General features: G+C 31.5%; 1 protein-coding gene across 4 annotated transcripts; it reads left to right on the forward strand.

Moving 5' to 3' along the window:
• Window positions 1-1,883: 1,883 nt before the first annotated feature.
• Window positions 1,884-23,683, forward strand: LOC129908315 (serine/threonine-protein phosphatase 6 regulatory subunit 3). Of its 4 annotated transcripts, none has more exons than XM_055984727.1 (15): window positions 1,884-2,230; window positions 2,335-2,469; window positions 7,146-7,319; window positions 7,552-7,628; window positions 14,649-14,768; window positions 14,832-15,156; window positions 15,228-15,541; window positions 15,609-15,747; window positions 15,807-15,925; window positions 16,000-16,327; window positions 16,414-16,478; window positions 18,508-18,822; window positions 18,881-18,932; window positions 19,044-19,681; window positions 22,324-23,683. In XM_055984727.1, the coding sequence occupies exons 3-15, from the start codon at window positions 7,260-7,262 to the stop codon at window positions 22,634-22,636; spliced, it is 2,865 nt and encodes a 954-aa protein (XP_055840702.1). In that variant the 5' UTR covers window positions 1,884-2,230; window positions 2,335-2,469; window positions 7,146-7,259; the 3' UTR covers window positions 22,637-23,683. The 4 variants fall into 4 exon arrangements, with proteins under 4 accessions (XP_055840702.1, XP_055840705.1, XP_055840706.1 ...); XM_055984731.1 differs by having other exon boundaries at window positions 1,885-2,230; window positions 19,104-19,681; XM_055984730.1 differs by lacking the exon at window positions 2,335-2,469.
• The last annotated feature ends 3,268 nt before the right edge of the window (window positions 23,684-26,951 follow it).

The raw sequence follows: 26,951 nt of genomic DNA on the forward strand, positions 1-26,951 counted from the left end.
TGCCTTTTTTAAACAAATTGTGTGTAAAAAGGCTTGAAACAAACAGTGATAGCAAGCAGGGACGAGGACGGACGCAGATGAATGTTACCTTGCTGTAAACCCAACAAACAATTTTGCTTCTGTTAAGCTTTACAGGTGCTTCTATAGCTTCTGTAAAGCTTTATAGAAGCAAAATTGTTATTTGGGAAGACCGTACCTCCCACTTTATATCCTATTAATGCCAAACCACACAGAGAAAAATATGACCATCTAAAAACTAACAGATCGCCATATTGTTTTACTGCCCATATGTTTTATGAGGAAAACTTATTAAAAGCAACGATTAATAAGGTTATTTTATAAGGATTTCTTATTATTTTTATAGAGAAAATCTTATTAAAATTTGAGTGAAAAGTGCATTTTTTTTGCAACTTGGCACTAGAACAAAAATCGCGAGCAATATTTTCATATCAGGTTGGTTCAGGTCTTAAGGTGGGCTACTAATAATTTGAAGTCTTCAGTTCGATTCCCGGCCTGGTCGTGGTTTTTTTTCCCCTACAAGAGCAGATTTTAAAACAATAAGGAAAACCCGATTGTTTTAATAAGGTTTCCTTCTTGGATGAAAACCATAGAGAAATCTTATTGTTTTTGTTCTATTTTACGTGGTCTATTTTTCTCTGTACAATCGGAAAGTTTAGCAGTTGAAACTAAATGAATAGTTCTCATTTTATATGTTATTCGTTATTTAACACAACAAGCTCAAATTGAGTAGGTAGTTGAAATACACAGTACACATAAAAAGGTAATATCTTCCAAGCTGACATTATTGGTCGCCAAATTGTCAAGACATGACAATTTGGCGACCAATGTCAGCTACCGTAATTCTTAATTGTTTTAAATTACCGACGAAAAACGCACAAAAACGGAAAAACCACGCACATCACTAATTTGTTAACAATTACACTATGCAAGTTTTTTCAAAAAAAAATTTCCGACATGTGTTCTGTTGACTGTTTCCCCCTATTTCGGACCTGATAAATCGATTGGCATCATTAGTTTTTCGATTTATCGATTTTTGTCAGAAGTTTTTTCAATATTTTTAAGCATTTCTCCCGGTTTAAAGTAATTTTTTTTGTTTAAACCTACTGCTATTTTTATTCTGCTCAAACGTTATTGAAAAAACTTCCGAAAAAAATTGTGTTCGAAGTCGTACCGATAAATCGAGAAACTAATGATGCCAATCGATTGCTCAGGTCCGAAATAGGGGGAAACAGTCAACAGTGCACTTGTCTACGATTTCGACTTGCAGTATTATTGACCATTTTCCGAGAAGAAACACGAAGAAAATTTGATGCTTTTCAATTTATAATTTTTTCAAATGATATTTTATAAATTAAAAAAAAAAACAAATTTCCTGTTTACTGCGATTGAAATATAAAAATTAAAGGCCGACCTGACAGATTGGTGCCCATTTTTACCGACTTCCAAAAAGGAGGAGGTGTTCAATTCGTCTGTATTTTTTTTTTTTTTTTTATGTTTGTTACCGCATAACTTTGGACAGAGTAAATCAATTTTAATAATTCTTTTTGTATTGGAAAGCTAGCGGCTGCAGTGTGGTCCCATTTCAATTTCGTTCAGTGAAAGCCATAGGAATTATTAAAAAAACCATAAAACCCCGTTTTGAATCATGGAAGTCGGTTTTGTTTTTTTGATAAAAATGATAATTGACAAACAAATTTAGACAACGTTCGGAAGATTTTACCTTATTATGTGTACTCTGGTTGAAATAATCGTTTTTCAAATTCTAAATCGAATGTAAGTGGTGCCTTAAATCCACTGCATAAAATAAAAATCCCAACAAGAAAATGACTTTTGGCATCACCAAAAAATACCCACCATTAGGAAGTGCAAAAATGAAAACACCCCGAACCAGAGTGTGTTAATTAATTCTCTTGTAAAACTTCTCTAAAAAATAACATAAAAATAATATTAAACTGTTTTAAATTGCTTTTATACGATTCTATACTTGTCTTTGCCTTCAATAAGTATCAATTTATATCGCCTAAACCTAGTTAACGCATTAAATTTAGCTAAAATTTGTATGCGGAAACGTGTTCTTGTGTGTCTCATGAAAAAAATCCCTGCGAAAAATTTATTTTAAAATACTTATAAGAAAAAGAAAAGTACCGACCGCGATTTCGCAACCGTCTGTCTCATTCTGTCCTTTATTCAGCTGGTATAAGTGAGTGTGGTGCGTATTCTGTCTCTTTTTTTCAACAATAAACTTGTCAAAATAAAAAAAAAATCAACGTAGTACAAGGGTGTTGGTGTTTTTATTTTTTTTTTGTTTTGTAGTCTTGCATTTTTTTCACCAATTGGAAATTCCGTGTGATAGTGGGCCGCAGACAAGATACACGGGTAAATGCATTTGCAAGAAAAAAACAAATGCTAACGGGAAGTTAATTTATTAATTAGAAATTGGCAACTCAGGTAAATTCCTGCTTTTGGTGGCATTTCATTTTTATTATTGTGTGAAACTTTTCGATCGCATGAATGACTTTTCAGTTTTGTTTTAATAAATCTTGTGATGAGTGATGAAAGTAAAATTTAAATTTTGCACTTCTTTTTCTACAACATGTCATAATTGTGACGTATTTGTAAATGAAAGAAAAATATGACCAGGGAATTTGCTTGCATGCACAAGTACAAGTGAGACAACTACATTGTTTTTTGAAAAGGGTTTTTTCTTTTCATTACACTTAAGAAGTGTTACAGGTTGTTTACGAAAAAGACCTTCATGTTGAGATGTAAAAATCCCATTATTCAAAAGTTAAGAAAATATGAGTTGATTTTGTGTTGGCGAGGGAATGTTTTGTTGGGGATGATTTTTATATAATATGTAGTTTTCCAACGAAAATAAGATGATAGGATGTTAAAATAAACTGGGAGATAACTAAAGAAAATCCAAAATAGAATTTATGGTACGTTTTCATCGACACTTCATTTATGATAATTTACATTAAATCTCGTACAAATCATGTAGATTCAAAATATATCTAGTGCCCCAGCTCCACCGGCGCAATATTGCAAACTTTTTTCATTAAATAAATTGAATAGAAGCTTAAGGTCCAATTTATTCACACTCCATGAAATTTAAAGTCACCATTTAAAATGGGATATTTTAAAATTCGTATGCGATTTGACAGGTTTTCAATTTTGAATGGCGACTTTAAATATAATAGGGGTATTCATGAAACCAGGTAAACGTGGTAAATGTGGTAAACGCAGCTGTCAAAATTTGTATGGAAAAACTACCAAAATCTGGTAAACTTTCTCGCACAATTTTGTGTGGAAAAGTTTACCATATGAATCTATTAAATGTGTAAAACATTTGATGTTTAATTTTTATGATAAAATAAACTAAAATGACTGCCAAAGGTGTGAATGTATTTACAAAAAAAAAAAAATTATTATTATAAATACTTTTTTCAGTTTCTAGCTTCAAAATAGACTTCAAATAAATCGCTGTCAACCGCATTTTGATTTAAGGGGAGTTGATAAAATGTGTTTGGTAAACTTTTCCATTTTGCGATGTGGTAAAGTTTTCCAGGTTGCATGAATACTCCTAATGAGTTAAAATAGCTGAAAATTTACAATAACTAGGATTTTTTAACTTCGGTAATGTTTCGTTGCATGACCTTTTCTCATGATATACAAATTGAAGTCATACATATAGTAACTTACTTTTAATGCCTTTAACGAGCAAAAATGAAGTTCTACGGAAGATGTGACTTAGAAAAAAAGTAAATTTTCTTTTTTATTCATTTTATTTTATTTACCTTTCAAACTGAAATGATACCAACATTTATGACATTATATGTATTAGTTTCACGTTAATTTATTGTTAATAACTTCAAATAAATTATTTAAAGCCAGTTGATAAACCAAAATATTTAATTTTTTTTCTCTTGTATTTCTAATAATATTTTTATGAGTAGACAAAGAATAATCAGTGATCTGTTTCCATTTATTTTATGCCTACGTATTTTATTTTGCTACAAAATCACTCAATCGTTTCAAACTATTAATTTTGTGTCTGCCATAATTAAGTGGATAAAAATAAGTCAAGACAAACGCAGAAAAAAAAATTTTAGTTAAAATTAGCGCTATCTGCGTATTAAGCTTTAAGAAAAAACTCTCGACCGGAGAAAAGTGAACGACAGCTAAAGATCGGATAATCGAAAAATTTCGATCATAATCGCCATACCGCTTTTTCAATTTGTCGATCACTGATTGCCAATGAACTTTTTTATAAATATAATTTCGCTCTCAAATTAAGTTTAACCTTTAAATTATAATTATTTGTATGCTAGTTGTAATGTTTTTTTTTTTTTGTTTTAAGACTTTCATAATAATTAAAGGCACATATTTCTAAATTTGCAGAGTTGCATATTTAATCTCAAAAATAAATCACATCCAGAAGGCTTTAAGCCTGGATTGCAGTGCAGTGAACATTCGGAGGCGAATGTTAGACACTAATTTGTACGCTTGAAGTCCACGAAAAGTTCAGCGAAACATGTTAAAAAGCGTATCCAGTTTGTAAAAGACCACATAAACTGGCCAGCAAAAATAATGGCGTAACATATTGTTTACTGATGAGAGTATATTTGTCCCCTTTGGTGGTACTGGATCTCCACAATACGTCCGACGTCCACGAAATACGGAATATGTTCCAAAGTATACGACGGAAACAGTTAAACATGGAGGGTCGAAAATTTAAGTATTTTAACGTATTTCTTTGTTATCAGCGGAACTTTTCGTGGGCTTCAAGCTTACAAATTAGTGTCTAACATTCGCCTCCGAATGTTCACTGCACTGCAATCCAGGCTTAAAGCCTTCTGGATGTGAAACAACGATGCAGAAGGCTCAACTTTGCTCGTCTGGACAATACGCCTATCATCTACGGCGGTCTTTTTTCTTTTTCTACCGCGCGTTTCGGGTCTTTCGTTGACTTTATTGCATTGGCTAACATTGTAGGGGAGCATCCTAATATAAACTTGAATTTCCAAGTTTTTCTTCAAGCAGCTTTCGTATAAGTTTCCGTTATCCGAACTGCAGTGTTTTGCTCTTCGAACTTTAAATAGATTAAAACCGAAACAAATCGTTTTTTGTTGAAAAATTATTCAAATTATATGAGTACTTACTTTTAAACCAAAAATAAATATTCTAAGTTATAAACCGCTTTTAAATTCTTAAAAAATAACTTTAACTACTATTATTTTGAACAGAACAAATTCGAAAGAACAACCAAAAATCAATGAAAAATTATTTGGCACCTTCTTTTTCATTTTAAAATTACGATACATTTATTAGTAATTGACCGTTACAAACTTTGACATCAAAGAAATTAAATTTTTAACCATAGAAGCACCGTAAATATAACAAATGTTATTTTGTTGCAGGCACTACTATTATTTTGAACACAACTGTATGTTTCGGTAATAGTCTGTTCTTTTTTTAACCATAGATGGTTATGCTTCGTCGAATCGACGAACACATTTTTCAAATTTTGAAATTTCCCTAAAAACATCCCAAAATAATTCTTACTTTTAGTGAATAAAACATTATGATATCTGCACAAAAACTAATTTTTTGATTAGAAAATATGTTGAAAGGTTTTAATGCGAAATTTCAGAATCAAATTCACTATAGTTTGGGAAGAGCGTAGGTGTTAAGATGGGCTTCGTCGATTCGACGAAGGATAACTTTAGTGTGAGTTAAATATGCATAAATTAAATTTTTCTTTCAGCTAAAAATTTTACAAATTTCTGAGGCGACATTGAAATTTGCTTGAAATATTAATGCCGACTTTTCACGAGTCGATTTAAGCCGTACGAATGTCGGTCGACTAGGATTTTTCTATGGGGATTGTCACTTTAGTCGCCTGCGGCTTACGTTCACACGAGTCGAAAAGCTTAGCCGTACGTGAAAAATCGACTCGTGAAAAGTCTCCATAAAGCTTTTTAAAAATGTAAAAAAGATTTTTTAAGAAATTTAAAAATGAAAAACTTAATAAAAAAGTTTCCATGGTTTCGACCTCAAAACGAAGCAGGCCATTTCAGTCATTATGCCTGATTCACAATATTGCGAGACAACGAGAAGAGGGCATTGCGAGAGTAAAATTGATGTCTAGTTTTCGATGTTTGGCCAAATAATTTCCTTTTTTTGCACATATTCTATTTCCTGTCAAAAATAAACAATTACCATCAAAAAATCGTAACAATTCGAAATGGCTTACGAATTAAATGACCAAGAAAAAATCTCGTCTCGTCGTCCCGCAATATTGTAAATAAGGCATGATTGTTATCTCGAGTTCGGTTTTTTTTCCGAATCCTTAACTTGCCCTATTTAACTTATATCGCAAGTGAAAAGAATCTCAAACTCGTTTCGAATTTCTAGACAAAAATTTGCGAATAAAAAGCATAAATCAAATCTATATGTATTAGAGATAAGAACAGACTCGTCGACATGCAAAAAATTATCTCCTGTAGAAGCAACAATTCGCTTATTCCTCAAACATTTTATTACATATTATCTCTTTCTCAAATCTGTAAAAATGAGATTACTTTTGTATTACTTTAATAAAAATATCCCTTACTTCGATATCTTCCTTTCAGTCTACGAACACTGGACTGACAGGGATATTTCATCCAGGCAAAAGTGAGATAGCTAGAATCTTGTTTTTTTTATTCGCAGGGATTTTTCTTCTTTTCTAATTTGTCAAAAAAAAAATGTGAGATGAGTTTTCTTCCCTCGACTACGACGTGAACAAAATTTCTTTTTCTTGCTCAACACAAATTTATACAAGAATGAAAATCCTTCTACTTATTAGAATTAACTGAATTTAACTCAAAGAACAGGTAGTTAATAAAAGAAAATAATTTGATGTCTTTTTTTCCAACAAATAATTCCTTCAGTTCAGTAAAATATTGTTCAATCAAAATGTGCAAAAAGAAATCCACAAGGAGGGAGTAAACCTTTTTTTCTTTGCGATTATCTTCTTTTTTTTTTCTTAATTTTATCAAGTGTACTATTTAGCAAAAACTAATTAAGTTTAATTATTTAAAACTTAATTGAACTGAAATTATTCATTTTGTCTCTTGTAGATTGCTGCACAAAGTTAACTTTATTGTGTTATAATAAAAAAAAAAATACAAAAGACTCAACAACTGTGAAGAACCTTAAGGAAGAGCAGAGGAAGAGAAATACACGAAAGAACTATGTTTTGGGACAAGGGCTACACACCGTCACAGAACATTGAGGCGCTCTTGAAGAAGGAGGTGAGGTTACTACACTTTTAGGCCATCAGACTCTCTCTCAGACTTAACATAAATTTCCACATCACCCAAAGCTTTTTTACTTTTTTTTTCTGTTGTATTTTTTGCAAAGGAAAAAAAAAGTGTAAATGTGGAAATGCAAAAAAAAACGAAGCAACAAAAAAATAAACAAGAATCAAAAAAAAAAAATTGCCTGGGTAGTATTTTGTAATGTTTGCTTTTTTTTCTCTTGCAGAATGTCACCGTGGAGGAGTTTTTGGATGAAGATGATATTCTACAAGAATGCAAATCTCAAAAGAATATTATTAACTAGTAAGTATTGTTGTTTTTTAACCAACAAACAAATATGTCTATTTTATTTATCTTGTTTAAGAATAAGTAGGTACTTGCAATAATCCACCTTGATAGTTTTCATTTTCCACCTACTTTCCTTTCCGTATTGTCTGTTTCTTTGGTGGGTAGGTAGGTTAGATAGGTACTTTGCAAAATATGTGTATAGTTTTATTGAATTAATTGAAAGCCTACCTTTGTGTATTTTACTTTATTATAGTCAACTATACGTTTTTGATTATCTTAAAAAATAGCATATTCATATAAAGTATACCTATGTAATATGAGTATGTTTGTATTTACACAAAAAAAAAGAAGAAAAATAGGTTATTTATTTCAAAGTTTGCAAAACAAATAATGAAATGACTTAAAGTCAGTGACCGCAATAAATTAAATTAGTCAGCGAACCATAGCTATTCCATACTACGCACGGATAGTGTTTATATATTGCTTTGCTAGTGGCTTACAAATAACAATAGGTATAATAAAATTGAAGATTTATAAATCATGTCCTTCTCCTTATTATATCCTCCATTAATGCATAAAAAAAAAAATACAAAGTTAACAAGGCTTTGGTCTATTGCAATCGGTAAAATTGTATGATTTGGCACTAGGTATGTTTTTTTTGTGCATATAAAAAACAATCAGATTCATCTATATAAACATACGGGGGAAGTAAACTTTCCAACACATAATTAATAAGCGTTATACCTATACCAAAGCAGTGCACAAAAAAAAAAAAAAAAAACAAAATAGTGGCATGTCAAGTTCAGCATTTGAGTGAATAATAGAGAAATGAAAAATTTAACGTATTAAATGTTTTTTTAATGTCGTCTTCCATTTTCAAATTTAGAATTTTGAATTTACAGCTAAAAGAGGGGGTGAAGAGAAGAACAAATAGAACAAACTTATGTAGTTTTTCATTTGGTTTGGTTATTTTTTTGTAAAATTCCTAGATTTTTCCTGACAAATGGAACAAAATTTGGGATTTTTTTCAAATCAATGTAAAGCAGTCTTCAAAGGACCCCGCACATTTTGTATGGGAAGTGGCCCTCGGTGAAATTGTCTGAAATTTTAGTATGTTGTTCTCTTGAAGCTCTTGATCAAAAGTCGATATGGGCAGAAAGTAAAAAAATGGACAGTTTTTAAGATAACGGGTTTTTTCCGATGACTATCTCAAACCATTTATAAGGGATAGTAGTATTGTGTTTTGCGTCATTTTTTAGTAGAATTCATAGGTTTTTAAGGTCGCTGAATCCAAATCTGAAGTCCATTTTGCCTCATCAGGTCAGGTTTTCAAGATAACCTCAAAAAGAGTCACAGCCTCAAAAAATTTTTTTTTCATCTGATTAATTAATTATATGTTTTTTGGGTCGCTGAACCCGGATTCAAAGTCTATTTAATCCTATCACTTCGAGTTTTTGAGAAAACCGCAAAAAAGTAACAAACACCTTTTTTGAAATTATCTCGAAAACCTGGTTTCAGCGACCCAAAAAATTAATAATTAATATAGTCGCACTCCCAGATCAAAAAAAAAAAATATTTTTGAGGCTGTGACACTTTTTGAGGTTATCTTGAAAACCTGACCTGATGAGGCAAAATGGACTTCAGATTTGGATTCAGCGACCCTAAAAACCTATGAATTCCACTAAAAAATGACGCAAAACATAATAAAGAGAGTTACTATCCCTTATAAATGGTTTGAGATAGTCATCAGAAAAAACCCGTTATAGTCCAAGAGCTAGTGGCACATTTGACTAAGGTAGCTCTTTTAAGGCTAAAAATTCTTACAGTGGTTATTTTTAGCACGCTAAGTAAAAAAATCTTGGTCTGGCAGGCCACAGCGGTGCACATCATATATATATATGACCTTGAAAGTGTAAAAAAAATTTAAAAAAAAAAGTTGCTCTTTTAAGGCTGAAATTTTTATAGAATTTAGTTTACCCATCGAGAAGATCAAAAACAAAATTGCCAGACTTTTTTGAGGTGCACAAGTGCCTGCCAGACTAACTTAAAGGTGCGCATTTTACATGCATTATACGAAACTTTATTCTGTAAAGTCGAAATTTATATATGTGTTTGTCTAAGCGGTTTTAAGAAGAACTGTGCAATTACAGCCGGTTCTGGCCAATATAAGACCTAGTTAGGTGAGTGGAAAGATGCAACTTTCTAAAAAATGACTTAAAATCAAAAAAAAAATATTTAAAAACAACGGCAACACTTACAGGTATGAGAGATACTTTTTTTTAAAGCTTAAGTTGTACACTTAATTCTAAATTTTAAATCAAAGTATTTAAATCAATCGTTTTTTAAATAACCAATTTTAAAGTCGAATTTAGGGAAAAAAAACTTAAAAAAAAAACATTGAATAATAATATTGTCAAGACTGTGCATTAAGACCAAAATTGAGTGATACAGAACAATGCTCTAATAAATTTCCTATCAAACACTGAAAACTATATGTCTCTACGACTTCTAGTTTTTGAGAAAATTGAAAAATAAGAATATATAAAAAAATATTAAAAAAATATTAAAAATATAAATAAAAAAAATAAAAATCTGATACAAAAATGGTTTTCTTATTTTTCAATTATCTCAAAAACTAGAAGTCGTAGAGACATATAGTTTTCAGTGTTTGATAGGAAATTCATTAGAGCAATGTTCTGTATCACTCAATTTTGGTCTTAATTCACAGTCTTGACAATATTATTATACAATGTTTTTTTTTTAAGTTTTTTTTCCCTAAATTCGACTTTAAAATTGGTTATTTAAAAAACGATTGATTTAAATACTTTGATTTAAAATTTAGAATTAAGTGTACAACTTAAGCTTTTAAAAAAAGTATCTCTCATACCTGTAAGTGTTGCCGTTGTTTTTAAATATTTTTTTTTGATTTTAAGTCATTTTTTAGAAAGTTGCATCTTTCCACTCACCTAACTAGGTCTTATATTGGCCAGAACCGGCTGTAATTGCACAGTTCTTCTTAAAACCGCTTAGACAAACACATATATAAATTTCGACTTTACAGAATAAAGTTTCGTATAATGCATGTAAAATGCGCACCTTAAAGTTAGTCTGGCAGGCACTTGTGCACCTCAAAAAAGTCTGGCAATTTTGTTTTTGATCTTCTCGATGGGTAAACTAAATTCTATAAAAATTTCAGCCTTAAAAGAGCAACTTTTTTTTTTAAATTTTTTTTACACTTTCAAGGTCATATATATATATGATGTGCACCGCTGTGGCCTGCCAGACCAAGATTTTTTTACTTAGCGTGCTAAAAATAACCACTGTAAGAATTTTTAGCCTTAAAAGAGCTACCTTAGTCAAATGTGCCACTGGCTCTCCTACTATTATCTTAAAAACTGTCCATTTTGTTACTTTCTGCCCATATCGACTTTTGATCAAGAGTTTCAAGAGAACAACATACTAAAATTTTAGACAATTTCACCGAGGGCCACTTCCCATACAAAATGTGCGGGGTCCTTTGTTGAGTTACTGCTGGAACACAATGGTGTCGGAGCCGAAGTCGGAGTCGTAACTGGAATAGCTGTCAAAATATTCAATGTACGCAAATGCAAATGTACGAACACAACGCAACGCAACTGGAATCGGAACCGCAGCCGGAGTTGGAAGAGTTGACCAACTTTTAACTTTTACGTACGACACATGTGAGGTTTCCATTTTCGACATGAATAACTTGGTGATTATATTTTTTTTAATAGTTTTTCAATAAAAAAAGTGGATAAATATGTAAGTGAGAAATAAAAGTAAACAAAAAAATATTTTCTGAGAAATTTGATGTGGTTGTAAACTACAAATATTTCAAATAACGTCAAAAAGCCGTACGACACATTGTGTGCGTACTTTTTGTGAAACGTACGACAACTTTTGACAGCTCTTCCGACTCCAGCTCCGGCTCCGTTTTTGCATTGTGTTCCAGCAGTTATCTATTAATTAGATGCGCAACTTTGCTTTCCCCGATTTTTCAATAGATGGGTGCAGCGGTAAGTGTCGGTTGAAAAGGCTGGACAAACATTTAATACAGTAAGCACTACCATCAGTGTTGCCAAAAACTATGATTTATCATAGTTTTCATGAATTCTGAACTCAAATCATGAAATCATGATTTTTTTTCTCAAATCATGATTTTTTTTAATTTTTTTATTTCCTAAGCAATTAACTTCAGAACATGCACATCTATTGCTCTTCCAGCTTTTTTCCATAGGAAATTGGGGTCTACGTTGTCTATGAAGATGATAAACCCCAGGTTTTCTTATAAATCACCAATTGGTCTTTTACACACGACGGAAATTGTCAAAAATCACAATTGCTTTGATTTTAAAGTAGAAAATATCGCAAGTAAAAATTATAAAATGTATTGGGCCATATTCATAGTTCTTTCATAAGCTGTTATTTTCTTGCTTCTAAGATAGACTGAGGTTTGTTTTATTCATAGACAATTTAGACCTACTTCTATATCATTTTTCTTTGGAAAAGACCTGCTTCTAAACTGGTTAGAAACTTTTAAAATATGACTATGAAAATGGCCCATTACCATTATCTAAATTGTTCAGTACCAAGTACATTTACGTAAACATAAATCTGAAAAGTACAAACTAAAAAAATTTTCAAATCATGATTTTTTTCTCAAATCATGATAAAAAATCATGATTTTTTATTTTTTCATTCGGCAACACTGACTACCATAACCACATTTCTACATTAGTGAATTTGTGTTTGCGTGAGAAATTTATTCTCGATCAAAGATATAAGTTTTCGAGCCAAATTGTCTTCATTAGCAGTAAATGGTTATTTTCAACCCTCTCAAGATCTTACGGTGAAAGGGTTCTTATTAAAAGAAGATATCGTGATTGGTTTCAACTCTTAAAAAGCGTTAATTTTAACTTTACAGACAGACAAGACTATGAATGTGTGTAATTATTATGACATGAGTAAAAAAAACATAGAGGATCGATGCCAAACGCAGTTGGCGCTTAAAATTAAATTTCAAATTAGAAGTGAAGAATTATTACTCTATTAGAAGTTACGGAAACATAGCAAGATTGTCGTGGTTACGTGCATTGTACATTTCAAATACCTAAAAGAGGTAAAAACTGTCAAATTAAAGGTGATAACATTTTCTTTTCAAATTCAGAGGTTTTTTTCGGATAAAATCTTTTAAGTTTCTTCATGGAGTTTGATTTAACAAGCGAGTTAAGGAATTGTTTCGCTAAAAAGAGCGGTCGTTAACATTTGTGCCCTTAATTATGAAAGTGGACTAAGTCACTCCTAAAAATGACATCAAATCTAGCCTAAAAATAATTATTATTTAAGGGGTAAAGTTTATTTGAAAGCGAAATTGCAGTAAATAAACTTCTTTATTGCTCCTCTAGTGATTTCATAAAAAAAAATATAATTAAATCGTTATAGGAAAATTATTATGTAAGTTTTTTTTTAAACAATGCAAAAAGTGACTTAGTCCAGTTTCATAATCATGGGCACATTTAGATGTAAATGATTTTCTGAGATTAGCTTAATAGTTCCTGAAGAACGACGGTAAGATTATGCGACACTACAAAACATAAAAAAAAAAATGAAATAAAATTTAAGCTGTGTTAATTTGCACTAATCGAATTAAATCAAATTTAGTATCAAATTAAAGGTAACAACGTCTTCTTTTGTAAATATTTGGATGCTTTGTCATGCAGCCTGTTTTAATGTTAGGAGCGTTCATCGTTTTAAATGGTTAAGTAGTAAAGTGCGAGTTCCAGTTCAAAAACCTCTTTTGTGTTAAAATAAGGATATTACCAACTAGAGAAGATTGTTGGTTGAGGCCCAAATCCACAAGAGATTGTAGAGCCGTGTAATGGTACTCGGCCACCTGAGTGAATAAGACTTTATCATAAAGTGGTATGTTCGACACAGCGCTGAACAAAAGATGCTTTTGGACGTTATCGTTAAACATTGATGTGGTTTTGAAGTAATCTTACAAGGCTTTTCTTTCAGTGTAGTGTAAAATCTTTGAGAAGGAAACACACTTAAAAGATTTTCTAGGGAAACCTTACAGAAGGAATATAAAGAGATCGTAAAAATCATGACAATAATTATTGTCACCGCAAACTTCAGATAAAGCTGTTTTGACAGGAAATGGACAAAAAATACAACTGTAAATTTGCATCCTGGAAAATGCAACAGCACTACTGGCATAAAAGCTCGCACACAACAATTTAATTTGTTGGTTAATTTCGTATATCAGCAATAGTTGATCTTATTTTGTCAGTTCTGACCGTATTGACTGATCTACGTTCAATAGTCTATTCCAGTCAGTTAAAGTTAGCCGTTGCCAATTTCGAACCTCAAGTTCATATAAATGACCTTCAACAAGGTCCCGTTCCATATATATATCGTATTTTTTATCTTACTTTCAAATACACGAAGAGATCTATTATCCACCTACGAAAAAGTCTATGTTTCTGCACCATACAACAGGGACCCTACTATGTATATTTGTGCTTCTTTCCAATCTGTTCCAAAGTTAATTTCAGTTCCACTTCTACTCGAACTGCATATCAAAAATTAATACATAATACCTACTACATATTTATATCTTCCAAATAAAACCCAATAAAGAATTTAACATGACTGGAGCTGAATAATTTTCATTTTTATAGAATTACAGAGATCCGATTTTGAAAATTTCGAACACATTGCGAACATATGGCATGTATTACTAACAGAAGACTTAGAAATATTTTAAGATCTTGAGAATGTTTTGAAAAATTGGTAGAGTATTTGGTTGACCATCTTTTCAAGAAATGATTTTTTTTGTATTTCCCTGTACCCACTTCCTGGTTGGTTGCTTATGCAAAAAAATAATTATATCAAGCAACATTTCTTAAAAAATTCTATATTCTATATTCCAAATGCAAAATTACGAAAAACATAAAAAGTAGTTAAAAATTATATTGTATATTTAGTAACCTTTTCTTTTTCTTTTCACAGTTTCACACGTCCAGATGTAATTAAACGGCTTGTAGAATTGATAACGACAGAACCATCAGAAGACTTACCGCTTGCTCAACGATTTAGACATGCCAATATGGCCTGTGAGGTTTTGACTCTGTATGTGTGATTTAAGTTTTTATTTAAATTCTTTATACTTAATATGAACTTAATTCATTCTAGCGGCTTACCGTCCTTAAATGCAAAACTTCTGTCAGATAATGACATCCTACATACACTGTATTCATATCTTGAAAATAAACCACCGCTGAATCCCTTACTCTCTTCGTTTTTTAGTAAAACCTTTAGTATGCTCTTCACAAAAAATTTCTATCAAGATTGGTTTTTGTATCAGAAAATGTGCCTACAATTAATCGAATACATTAAGTCACAGGGAAATTTCCTAGAATTGATTTTTCGGCATTTCGCTACGCCAGTCATACCAGATTTGTTAATGCAAATGTTAAATGATGTCGAAGGAGGTGCCCTCAAGAAAAATCTATACGAAGTAAGTTTTAATAAATACAATCAATAAAATTAAGAAAAAATAATCAACTATTAATATTTTTTAATTTAAAGTGGCTCACCGAAGAGAGACTAGTGGAGAGACTGATTGCAACCCTAGGCGATGCCAAAGAATCAGATAAACATGCCAACGCAGCGGAATTCTTTTGTGAGCTAATCACACAAGGACGTTCCATGCGACAAACTGAACAGGAAAATGATTCTTTCGAGCCAGCATTTGCCGGAAGTAATCCCTTACTGCAAATGATCGAAAGTGAGGAAACCATAACCAGTCTGTTAAATGTAATTTTGGAACCAAGCGTCAATGAGCACGCAATTATATCAGGAATTTTGGTTGTACTTACTTTAGTTAAGCCAGTAGTGTTTGCGTGAGTTCATAATTATTGAAGGTTTGATTTTTAGGACAATAAGTTTATGTATTATATTTGCTTATAGCGATGTTGCTGCAACAGATCGTGCAAGAATTATGCAAGAAAGGGAGAAAGATAACCATGATAACATTATTTCGACTGTGATTCGTGTGGTTGGACCACGCCTCAAAGAATTTATTGAAATTCTTCGAAACCCGCCTGTTGTAAGACGAGAAAACATTTTTGCTTATTAAAAAGTTTGTTTAAATTAAAATTTATTTAGAAACCTAATATGTTGATAAATGGAGCCAAAATTCTGCCGCCATTTGGCAGTACACGCCTGGAGATATGCCGACTTTTTACAGTATTACTACAAACTGGAAACGAAGACATCACGAATGCGTTAGTTTTTTATTTGTTTGCCCCTTTTTGCATAAATAAAAAAATAATAAATAATTTATTTATTTTTATTAAAGAATTTGTGAAACTGACTATTTCAACACAATACTCGCATTGTTTAAGGATTACTGTTGGAATAATTTCCTACACAGTGAAGTGGAAAAATCTTTGCACATAGTATTCTCTCCGAGCCGAAGTAATAACAATAGCAGTATCAATAATAACAATAACATCAGTACCCAAACAACAAAAGATGGTTCCTTTCAAAACGATGATGATCAAACGATGACGGATGAGATTAATAAAAGTCGAGTGAATACAGAAGAGGGCGACAATAATGGGGGTGAAGCTGGTGATTCAAAGACAACAAAAGATCAAAAAAGTCCATCCGCATTGCAGACATTTGTAAGTGCATATTTATTTGTGTAATGGAATCTTTGTTATCTCATTTACTAATGTTTATCTTATTTTTTGTTGTTGTTGCATTGCAGGTTATAGTTAACAGTAAGATAATATCAAAGCTCATCGATTGCTGGTTGCATAATAATGAAATGCAGTAAGTAGTATTTGATATGTTTAAATTGATAAGATAACATTTTTAAATATTTAAAGTTATTTATTGCATTAACAAAACAGTATATGACTGCTCATTGTGACGCCAGACTCACACAATATATGACCCAAAACCAAGACAAATAAAAAAATAGAAAGAAGTAGACGAAATGTTTTTTTTTTTTAATTTTTTTAACTTTGCTTCCCATTAGATCATATGCAAAAAAAAATGAGCTTAAGCTATGTCTCACTTTTCTTTCTCTAGATCTATCTCAAGACAATGTTCTGAAAAGTGAGAAAACAGCTTAAGCTCATTTTTTCTGCATATGAGACACTGTCGGTCCATCTTTTTTAGTTAAAATGGCATTAAATATCTGTCTCTATCAATATCGCATCCAATACCCTTTTCTGGTCAGCTAGATCTTAAACGAGGTGGAGATAATTTTCCCAGAGTTTTTTTGTATTTTCGATAGGGCTTCTCCCATTTCCCATACCTTCTGTGCCGGCGTTAGGGACCTTACAAGCTGGAGTTTTACATGTCCTAGCAATTCTATTCGTTAAATGCTTAGATTTCTGATTAGTGACTAGTGACAAAAATTCATTGAACAATAACATCTCGTATTTTTCGTCGTTGTATCATGTTCCCATACGTTTCGATGCCTAATTACGCTAACCGAAACATAAATCTTGCGTACTTTTTGCAATCAGTTTTTATCCATCATTAGATTAGCATAATCTAGAAAGTTATCCAACTTGATGTTAATTGATCTGAGCGTACGCCTTTTGATTAAGCTTGAGCATTCGATTGGATTGGATTTTACAAGTTGCTTCGTTTCATGCGCTTTGTACAATGTATGCAACTTCGCTAAAATTAAATCCGAAGTCCATTAAACTCCATCACATCAGGTTTTCGTTATAACCTCAAAAAAGTGTTTCGTTTCAAGTTAAAGGTTATCTAGAAAACCTTAAGTGATCGAGTGATACGACCAAAAAAATATATTAATATATTCGCATCAGCACTTTTTTTTTGTTTGGCGGTGATATTTTTAAGTTTATCTCGAAAATATGACCTTGCAGCGACCCAAAAACTAAATACATAATTTACATATTCGCACCTCCAGGTCAGAACTTTTTGTATACATATTTGTGCGACTGTGTTATGAAAATGATATCGTATCAAAAGAAATTTAATTCGTTTGCTCAAAGAATCAATTGATTTTAGCAGCTTTTGAGGTATTAAGCGGAGATCTTGGTGGTTTCATCAATTTTATTTTGAACTCAATATATCTAGTGAATCAGCCCTATTCTGCTATTCGATTCATGTGAAAGTCTAAAATAAGAAGTGTTTAAAAGGTGGTTAAAATTAAATGTAGATAATTTTTTTTTTCTTTAGAATTACTAAAACAGATGGGAACAACACTTTGCTATCGAAAGTTAGAAGTTTTTCAAAGCCAATTTGACATGATTAAGAAAGGGAATCCTTCGATTCACGTGAATCGAATAGCAGAATAGGGCTCAATGTTTATTATCGTTTCAAAAAGAATAAGACACTCTGAGTGACTATATTTTGACTTTGCATAGGTATTCAGTACGATGTAGCTTGGACAGATTTGAGAAGAATAGTTTAGCAACCCAATACATTGAAGTTGATATTAAAGTAGTGCAGATGAAAATTGTATTATGTATTTCATATAAATGTGCGTTCCAAACCATTAGTAAAGTACTTATCAGTCTACCACCAAAGAAACGTGGGTTTTGTTTACCAACTTACTCAAATTTCTATTTTAACTAATTCATAGACACATCACAAACCTTGGAAATAAACATTTAATACTTTCCAACATTCATTCCTAAATCGATTAATTTCGTGCCGCAAAGTATGATAGCTTGTATTGAATTTCTTGCACGAACATCAAATGGCTCACCATGTTTATATATTTAAAAAAAACTTAAAGTAGTTCGTTGCTGGAATTATTAAATTTTAATATTTATAACCTCCCAACATTTATAATTAAATCACTTTGTTTTTACAGGAAAGCAGAAAATGGACGTCGATTAGGCTATATGGGTCATTTAATGAAAATTTTTAAACATATTACCGCATGTATATCAGAATCAGATCATATCGGTGCCTTAATTGAAAGTAACTTAAGTGATACTGAACTAGAACAGTGGCAGTTACTAGTCAAACCGGACGATGGTGAATTCACCATGGCATTAGCTGTACAAAATCGCATGTTGGCTAATTGCAATGCTCAAGAATCGGTTGATTATAGTCAACATTTGCCTAAAGAGTTTCTCACTGACGATTTCACCACAGAGGTACTTAATGACTTCACAGCAACACTGTAAGTTTATTATTCCTTTACAATTAATCTTAAAGTTAATATTAATTTTGTTCAACAGAAACAATTTATACATCAATTTGGATGAAGATCCAATGACTGAAATATTTGAGGTAAGTTATCGCCCGCCTAAAATTCAATTTCATTTCAAATATCGTTCTCCATCTCATTTGATTTTTTTTCTGCATTCTCATACAATTCTAAAAGATTCTCCGTCTCTATAGACGGAGGACGTGTACTTTGATGCGTTTATTGATCATCTTTTGAATGCTTCTGAAACAAAGAATCAATCGTCGTTGCACTCCTTCAGTCATTGGGATGCCGGATCTTCGTCCGGTGGAGGAGGAGGCGGTGGTATCGATCCACTTATTGATTTGTCTCTAATTGGGCAAGATGAATCAGGAGATTGCAATGAACAGAATTCAGCGCCGATGGGTGGTTGGGCTGATTTCCCAACGGACAATTTTGCTGATTTCGATGCTCACTTCAGTGCATTTAGCAATGATATGGGTGAAAGTATTAGCGAAGGAAATAATAAGGAAATCCTATCGTTCCCTATGGATGATGCGCCCACCACCGTCCCCGCCGCTGTCAATTTATCATCATTTATTCCTACGTCACTATTGCTTACAAAGTCAGATTTCGACAATAATGCCAATGTCGAAAAGACAAAATCAATTGATCCATTTGAAGAAGACGACGCAGAGGCTAATTTTGGTAGTATGGAAAATGAACAAATGAACTCAAATGATTTTGAAGACGATGCTTGGACGAGGACTAAAGACAATGAATCTGTCACAAATGCGACTGTTTTATCCAACGGTCCAACAGCTATTCAGGACACAAAAGACATTGAAGAACTGTAAGTATAATAGTTTTAATATCTATTGAATATTGGAAATTTTGAAACGAAAGAATGAAACAAGTCAACCTGTAATATACGGGAGACGGACATAATTTTTTCGGGATTCTGGGTTTTCGGGATTTTGGATTTTCGGTATTTTGGGTTTTCGTGATTTCGGTTTACGGGATTTTGACCCCAACCCGTAATATACACTAGCTCAAAAAAATAAATTAACACAAAAAATTCGTGATTTTTTAAAGATATTTTCGATAGGCTGTATCTCAGCAAAAAATGATCGTTTCATCACAGAACAAAAAGCATGTGAAAGTTATACTCTTTTTGTTTTAGGAATTTAGAATCAAATATTTTATTTCAAACGGTAAAATAGCTAAATCATTGGAACTGTTCAAAAACCAAAATTTTTAATTTTTTTCTGATAAAATGATTATTATTTTTAAAAAGGTTATTTATTTATTTTCAAGATTCTTTTTGTTTCAAACTTTTACGATTTTTTTTAGACTGCAAAATCAGTCATCAAACCAAAAACCATACCTACTCTTGACTTTGACTATCAACATCTCAACAACGGATCGGTGCGGGAAACTAAGTCCACTGAGGTAGTTAGTTCCCACTCAGTGGGAACGAAACCCACTTTAGTAAAGTGGAGTAAGTTCCCATGCTAGGTGGGAGTCTGATTCCGGAAAAAAACGTGTGGTTTTCGTTCCCTCTGAATGTTAACTTAATTCCCATTTCACCAAGAAGAAGAAAAAGAGTCGCGAGTTTTTAATTTGACTTTTTACAGAATCTGGAAAATTAGCAGTTCATTTCGAAATCCAGTTTTCAAGAAACTGAAAAGAGTAACACTCACGGAACTAACCCAATTGGATGTTAGTTCCATTTAATTTGGAATTAACATCCACGGGACAAGGCACAGTTCAGTTAAAAAAGTGTTGTTATTGGCGACTTTTGTCCTGGCGACTTTACATACCCTAAGCGGAGCAACGAAGTTACGAGAGCGGGACAGAGAACCCTAAAAGAGATTTAAAATACTAAGAACCCGTGAAGTGAGCCAGGCAAGGTTTCAGTTAGTTAAAAAGACGCCGACATTGGCGACTCTAATTATCCTAAGTGGACCGCTCACGCAAGCTCGTTCCTCTGCTTAGGTAATGTTAGATCGCCAGGCAGACGCAAATGTTTGTATCTTAGTGAAGTGTTATAATTTGGCAAACGCGAAGCGGAAAAACATTTGCTAACATGAGAATCTATTTAATTTGTACAACCCAAACGCGAAGCGGAAAAAAATTTTGCCCAGGGGAGAATCAATTTTGAGGTGTGAAAATAAAAATTCGCGCGAATTTTTATTTTATTTTCGCGTTTGGGTTGTACAAATTAAATAGATTCTCATGTGAGCAAAAGTTTTCACTTCACCCTGTTATCAACTCAAAAAGAATACATATCAAAAATATTTTCGAAAAGACTTTCACTTTCCATGATCTTATTTTGTCACGATGCTATTTCGACTAACCATTAAGTTTGCCAACTTCTTTTTTGTTTTTCAACATCTTGTAATTGTGCTTTGCATCGACTAGGTACTACCGACAAAAATAAATCAAGACCGGTTTTACTATTTCATCAGCAGTGGTCACTTTAACTTTTCTCTTCAGGTACTTATACGCAAAAATAAAAAAAAATACATGTGGGAAATGAGTGCCGAAATTGTTTTTTTGGGACTTATGTCTCAGTAGTGAGGGACATACCTAAGTCCCGAATTGGATTCTAGTAAAGTGGGACATAAATTCCGAAAAAAAAAATCGGGACTTATGCCCCTGTGCGATTTTTTTTACTAAAAAGTACTTTTACGAAAAATCACGCTCATTTGATTACTTTCGTTTTTCGTTATTAAATCGTTGTTGAAAATAAATTCTCTTTTAATTTTTAGGTTCCCATTAGAGAGTGGAATTCAATCCCACCTTGAATGGGAAAGAAAACCACTTCACTAAAGTGGATTTCGTTCCCACTCAATGAGAACGAAGTCCCTCAGTGGACTTAGTTCCCGTGGACTTAGTTCCCTGCACCCAACGGATCACTTTACAGAAAAGTCAAGGCTACATTTAAAAACTTCATTTAATTCTCTACAAAGAACTTAAGTTTACTTTGTTAAAAAAATGTTTTCTCACATTTGAGATCAATTTAGAAAAGCTATTAAAATAGGCATTTTTACGTTTTTTTTAGAAAATGTAGCGCTATTTTATAACCATCGGTGATAAGATTAAACTGAGGTTTATTATTTAAGCTTAATATACCTGAAATTAACCTGCAAAGTTACAGACTTATTCATCAAACAGACTGTTTGTTTGAACTTTTGAAATGAAATAAAACACCACATTTTTGCAGCTGTAAATGTAAATTCTTTTGAGTTTATTTGAGCATTTTAATAATTAAAATTTTGATAAACCAAAGAAAAATCAAAAATTTTCAAAAAAAAGGAAAAATATCGAAAAATGTATGAAATTTTTTTTTCAAAATTTGTCTTTTTTTGAAAACTTTTAATCTTTCTTTCGTTGATTTAAAATTGCTTCAATAAATTGACATTTTTAGGTAGTACATTTATTTCAAATAAAAGTGTTTAGAACAAGTCTTAATGTATTTTATATTTTTAGTTCCAACCAACTTAAAAACTCCTCCATCACCGAAAGCAGCTTAATTTCATCGACCTTAACAGCAACTGAAACAGAAACAACAGCAACAGAAAACCCCGCATTACTGTCAACATTCAACGAAGACAAAAACGACGAACAATTAAAAAATGCTTCATCAGAAAACATCACTCTAGAGAAGAACCCACCATCATCCACCAACGAATCATTGTGCCAGGAGAATGACACCTCCACAAATATCATCTTAGATCAGGAAAGTAACACGAACAGCTCACCTGCCGCTACAGCCGCCGAAGAAATCACGCCAGCTTTATAATTTTAAAAACAAACAACACAACACAACAAAACCCCCTCCAAATCAAAAAGAGAAAAATAATAACAAACAATAATAAGAATAACAGTAGTTCATACATACATACATTATTATAATTATTATCAGTTATAGGATTTTTAAATAGCAAGTATACATCTTACAAAAAACAAAAGAAACGTTAATATAATTTTTATTTTTGTTTTTATCAAATTTTTCTTTCTCTTATTTCATTAATTATTGTTCTCTTTTTTTTGTTTTATTTTGTTGTTTATCTTTTTGTTTATTTTCATATCATTAAATAAAAAACAAACTATACTAAAAAAAAAAAACAAATCCTATAGTAATTAACTAAATCAAACCTCAAACCAAAATCCCGCCCATTAAAACGATTTCAGAATAATTAAAAACAAAAAAACAAACAAATTGCTCAGCAGGCCAGAAGTTTACCTTCTTAAAAAAATAAAAAAAAATCATCAATTTTTTATTTCTTTATTTAATTTTTTTTATTAGAGCTAGATAGCATGCAGCTTCTATTTTATATTTTGTTTTCTTTTTGTATTTTATATAGCAATATACACACTAAAATGGCACAAGTTTTTTTTAAGTATCTTATCTATCTCTGAAATATCTGTGATATTAAATGAAGTTGCAGGGTATTAAGAAGAAAATATAAAAAAAATCATTAAAAAAAAAATAAAACAAAGATAGATTTTAAATTTGCTTCATTGCACACACTCACACACACACAACATACATAATCTTTGAATAATATTTTCAATTATTAAAAAAAAAAAACAATAGAAATATAAATTCAAAAAACAAAACATGATTACGAATTAAAATAACAAAAAAAAAAAAAAAACATGCTGCAGCAGATAGACCACAGAAAAGCAATATTATTAAAAATTGAAAATAATATAAAATGTATCCCCCAGCAATTAATAATACAAACGAAATAAGAAAACTAAAAGCAAATTAAAGTTAAAAACAAAACAAAATTATAAATAGCTACATATACATTTTAAAACAAAACAAAAAAAAAATAATAAACTCAAAATAATTTAAGGTTTCTCCTCGGGTGAAAAGAAAACATTTAAACAAGCATTACAGTGTAAATATATGTAACAAAAAGATATATTTATAAAAACGAAATATATTCTTTAGTAGACAAAAACAAAAAACCAAAATACACCATAAATGACGACGAATTTTTTTGTGAAATGCAAATCCAAAAATCTCTGTTATACATACATAATATAGAATGTCCTTCTTTAGTTGAAACTTTTTTATCTAAAACATAAAAAATCATTTCATTAACCATCACATTCACCAAATCATCAAACATTTATATCATAATATATTGATCATTATCATTACAGGTTGTATGATGGGAGACTAATTGGTTTCGCTTAAAAGTATTTCGCTCAAGATTCATCAGTTCCTAACGACACTTATGTCGAAAAAAAAACAGTTTTGTAATCTTCGGGGATTTGTTTTCAACATTTCGTTGCACTAGTTAGTGAAAAGTATTCAATAACTTTTATAATTAAAAGTTTTTGTTGGGTCAGCTTTATAGATCATAAGCTTGAAAATGTATTCTGCTCTTTAGTCTTTTACGTGTTATCCAACAATATTTATTTTTAAACGCTTATGTAAGGAAAAGTCAAGGAGAATCGCCAATTAAAAAAAAAAAAGAGTTTTACACAAGTTTTTTAAGAAATATGTACTATGTATTACTCTTATGAATGTACTAGGGTGTAGGACAGCCCGTTTTCGAAAACGTCAATTCAAAGTCATTTTCAGAATCAAAAGATCATCATTTTTAAATTATCAAAGTCAAGCTTACATATTTTTTTGTTTTGCTCAATGTCAGTCAATTGTATGCAAGTTCGTTTTATGCACTTAAACAAGAAAATGTAACGGACATCGTCATTTCAAACTCACAAGTAAAAAAAAAATGAAAAATGTATAAAAAGCGAATGTGGCGCGTTCGAAGACCCAATTTACGTCAAAATGCATTTGCTAGATGTTCTCTAACGAAAGCTGAAGTAGTTGAAAACGAAATTGGAATATTCATGCAAAAGCATTATTTTCGAAAAAGTCATGTTTGATAAAATCATTTGCAAGCCCGACCGTGATAAAAATTGGCTTGACCCCTACCACCAGAACTTATTGGCGTACGTAATTTTTCATGATTTGAAAGTGTAATTAGCCGCGTTAAATATAACAATCGTCATCTAACACTCCAATCTGTGGTCTGTGGAATAATTTAAGCCTGTCCGTCGTCAAATGCGTTTTCAAAAAATTTGACAAGACATCAAGAAAATTAAATTACAAAAATTTAAACAGTCGAATCAGAAAGTACGTATTCCATATCCGTTAAAAAATCGTAAACTCATCAAGTTGGACTCATGCTTTTGAGTTCAGTGAAAATTCTTACTGCGTCGATACAGTTATACAGAAATTAGTTAACTTTGAATAAAAAAAAACTAATTTCATAGCGGACGAAGAAAACTAAAATCGGAAACTTTGAAAATTGGTAAGTACGTACATTTATCAGCTAAGCTTGATTTATTTACTGAATTTTATTTACATTTAATTTTTTTTAATAAATGCATAATATGTATTTTAATTTACTTGATATTTCCCGATTGCACAATGTAATCTAATCTAAGTTACATTATATTCTTGTAATGTAGTTCCGAAGTAGAAGGGACAAGAGTACAAGTAGATGAGTTTGTATGTATGTACATTAGGGTGGTCCAATTTTTTGGTTTTTACATTTCCGTTGTTCCCCACTCAAAAATTGGTTGCATATGTGTTTTGTATTACACACGTGAAATTTCAGCTTTTAAGGTGAAGTGTAAGTGGGCGCTCAACAGGTTCAAAGTTTTTGCTCAGATGCTGGTATAGCTGGGTCCTCATGCTTAGTAATTAACTCTTGTTTTGATTTATCAAGTGAATTAAGTTATGATGTGGTAAAGTTTTTCATAAAAAACCAATAGTTAAGTGATATTTTCACAGATAATAATTTTTGTTCATTTAAATTCGTCTGCAAGTATTTTTTGCTTAAAGTTATCAAAACAGAATTAATCAATGAAATACGAGCTAGTGACTCAAAACCAAAGAAACGTGAAAATCATTTACTTGGTTGTCGGGAACATGCGTGCTTATCATGTTTAATCCAAATTGCAACCTCAAGCCAAGTGCTAATACGATATAATCAGATATTAAGAGTAAGGTAAGGGTAACAAAGTCTAATATTCCAAAGCTGATGAGCGCCCTCTTCCTATTAGTTTTGAAGGCTAAAACTTTCAGCATATGTTGGTATTGATGTCTGTAGCAAAATAATGGGTGGGGAACTAATGAATTATATGGTTTATTTTTTTGCCTTATAACGTGGACCACACTAATGTACATAGATTGTAAGTCAAACTGCAGTTCATCAATTTCAGGGTGGCGCATAGCTTTATGATTAAAGTTCATACTACACGATTTGTGAAAGCACAAAAACTAATGTATGTATTGAGCCCCTTAAAGCACAAGTGGTGTAACTCCATTTTTTCTTGTTTTGAGGTATTAAAGGGTTTGTGCTGTCAGCTAATAGGGGACAGCATTACTGCTATCAACGTGGTTGCTATGAGAACCAGGGTTACTCCGTTAGTCCATTAAACAGAACACATTAGTACCATCTCTAATTAAAATGAAAATTGGAGTAACACCAATTGTGCTTTAACCCTTTGTTCCCGGAGTAACTTTTTTTTTTAAATTTTTTTCACGAAAAAATACAAAAATCTTGAGAAAAAGTTTTGATATTTTCTAATTACACACCAAAACGAAAAAATAATGATTGAACTAGTAATTACATTGTATAAGGAATGCTTTGAGCTAAGAGTACAAAAGTTGAAGTCCATTTTTTAGCAAAAAAAACTAAAAGATAAAAATGCGCGTACGAACCAATGTGTTTTACCAAAAAGTCTTATTAAACTAGTATTTAGATTGGAAAAGCAAATTTTTTGATGAAAAACATGTTTAAATATACCATAGATTCAAGAACCATTATGATCATTCTCTTTCAGTGTTACTGTTATTTAATTTTATAGCTCTAAGCTTAAGGCTACTTGAAAAATTGAGAAAACCCTCACAAATCCTTTATTTTTTTTAACTAAATATTAAATTTTATACAGATATTAAATTTTTTGTTGGTCATACTACTCATAATGCAATAGCTCATGCAATAATTTTCAAATTTTGGTTATTGCAATAAAAAATTAAAAATAATTAATAGGTGGTTTCATGGTGAAACCACTAGGAAGCA

Source organism: Episyrphus balteatus, chromosome 2, assembly GCF_945859705.1.
Source record: "Episyrphus balteatus chromosome 2, idEpiBalt1.1, whole genome shotgun sequence".
Lineage (NCBI taxonomy): Eukaryota > Metazoa > Arthropoda > Insecta > Diptera > Syrphidae > Episyrphus > Episyrphus balteatus.

Excerpts from the sequence above, each read along its gene's own strand:
- LOC129908315 (XM_055984727.1), top strand. The coding sequence starts at position 7,260 with ATGTTTTGGGACAAGGGCTACACACCGTCACAGAACATTGAGGCGCTC. Across the intron at positions 15,926-15,999 it reads AACGAAGACATCACGAATGC|AATTTGTGAAACTGACTATT; the intron begins GTTAGTTTTTTA and ends TTTTTATTAAAG. Across the intron at positions 16,328-16,413 it reads CATCCGCATTGCAGACATTT|GTTATAGTTAACAGTAAGAT; the intron begins GTAAGTGCATAT and ends GTTGCATTGCAG.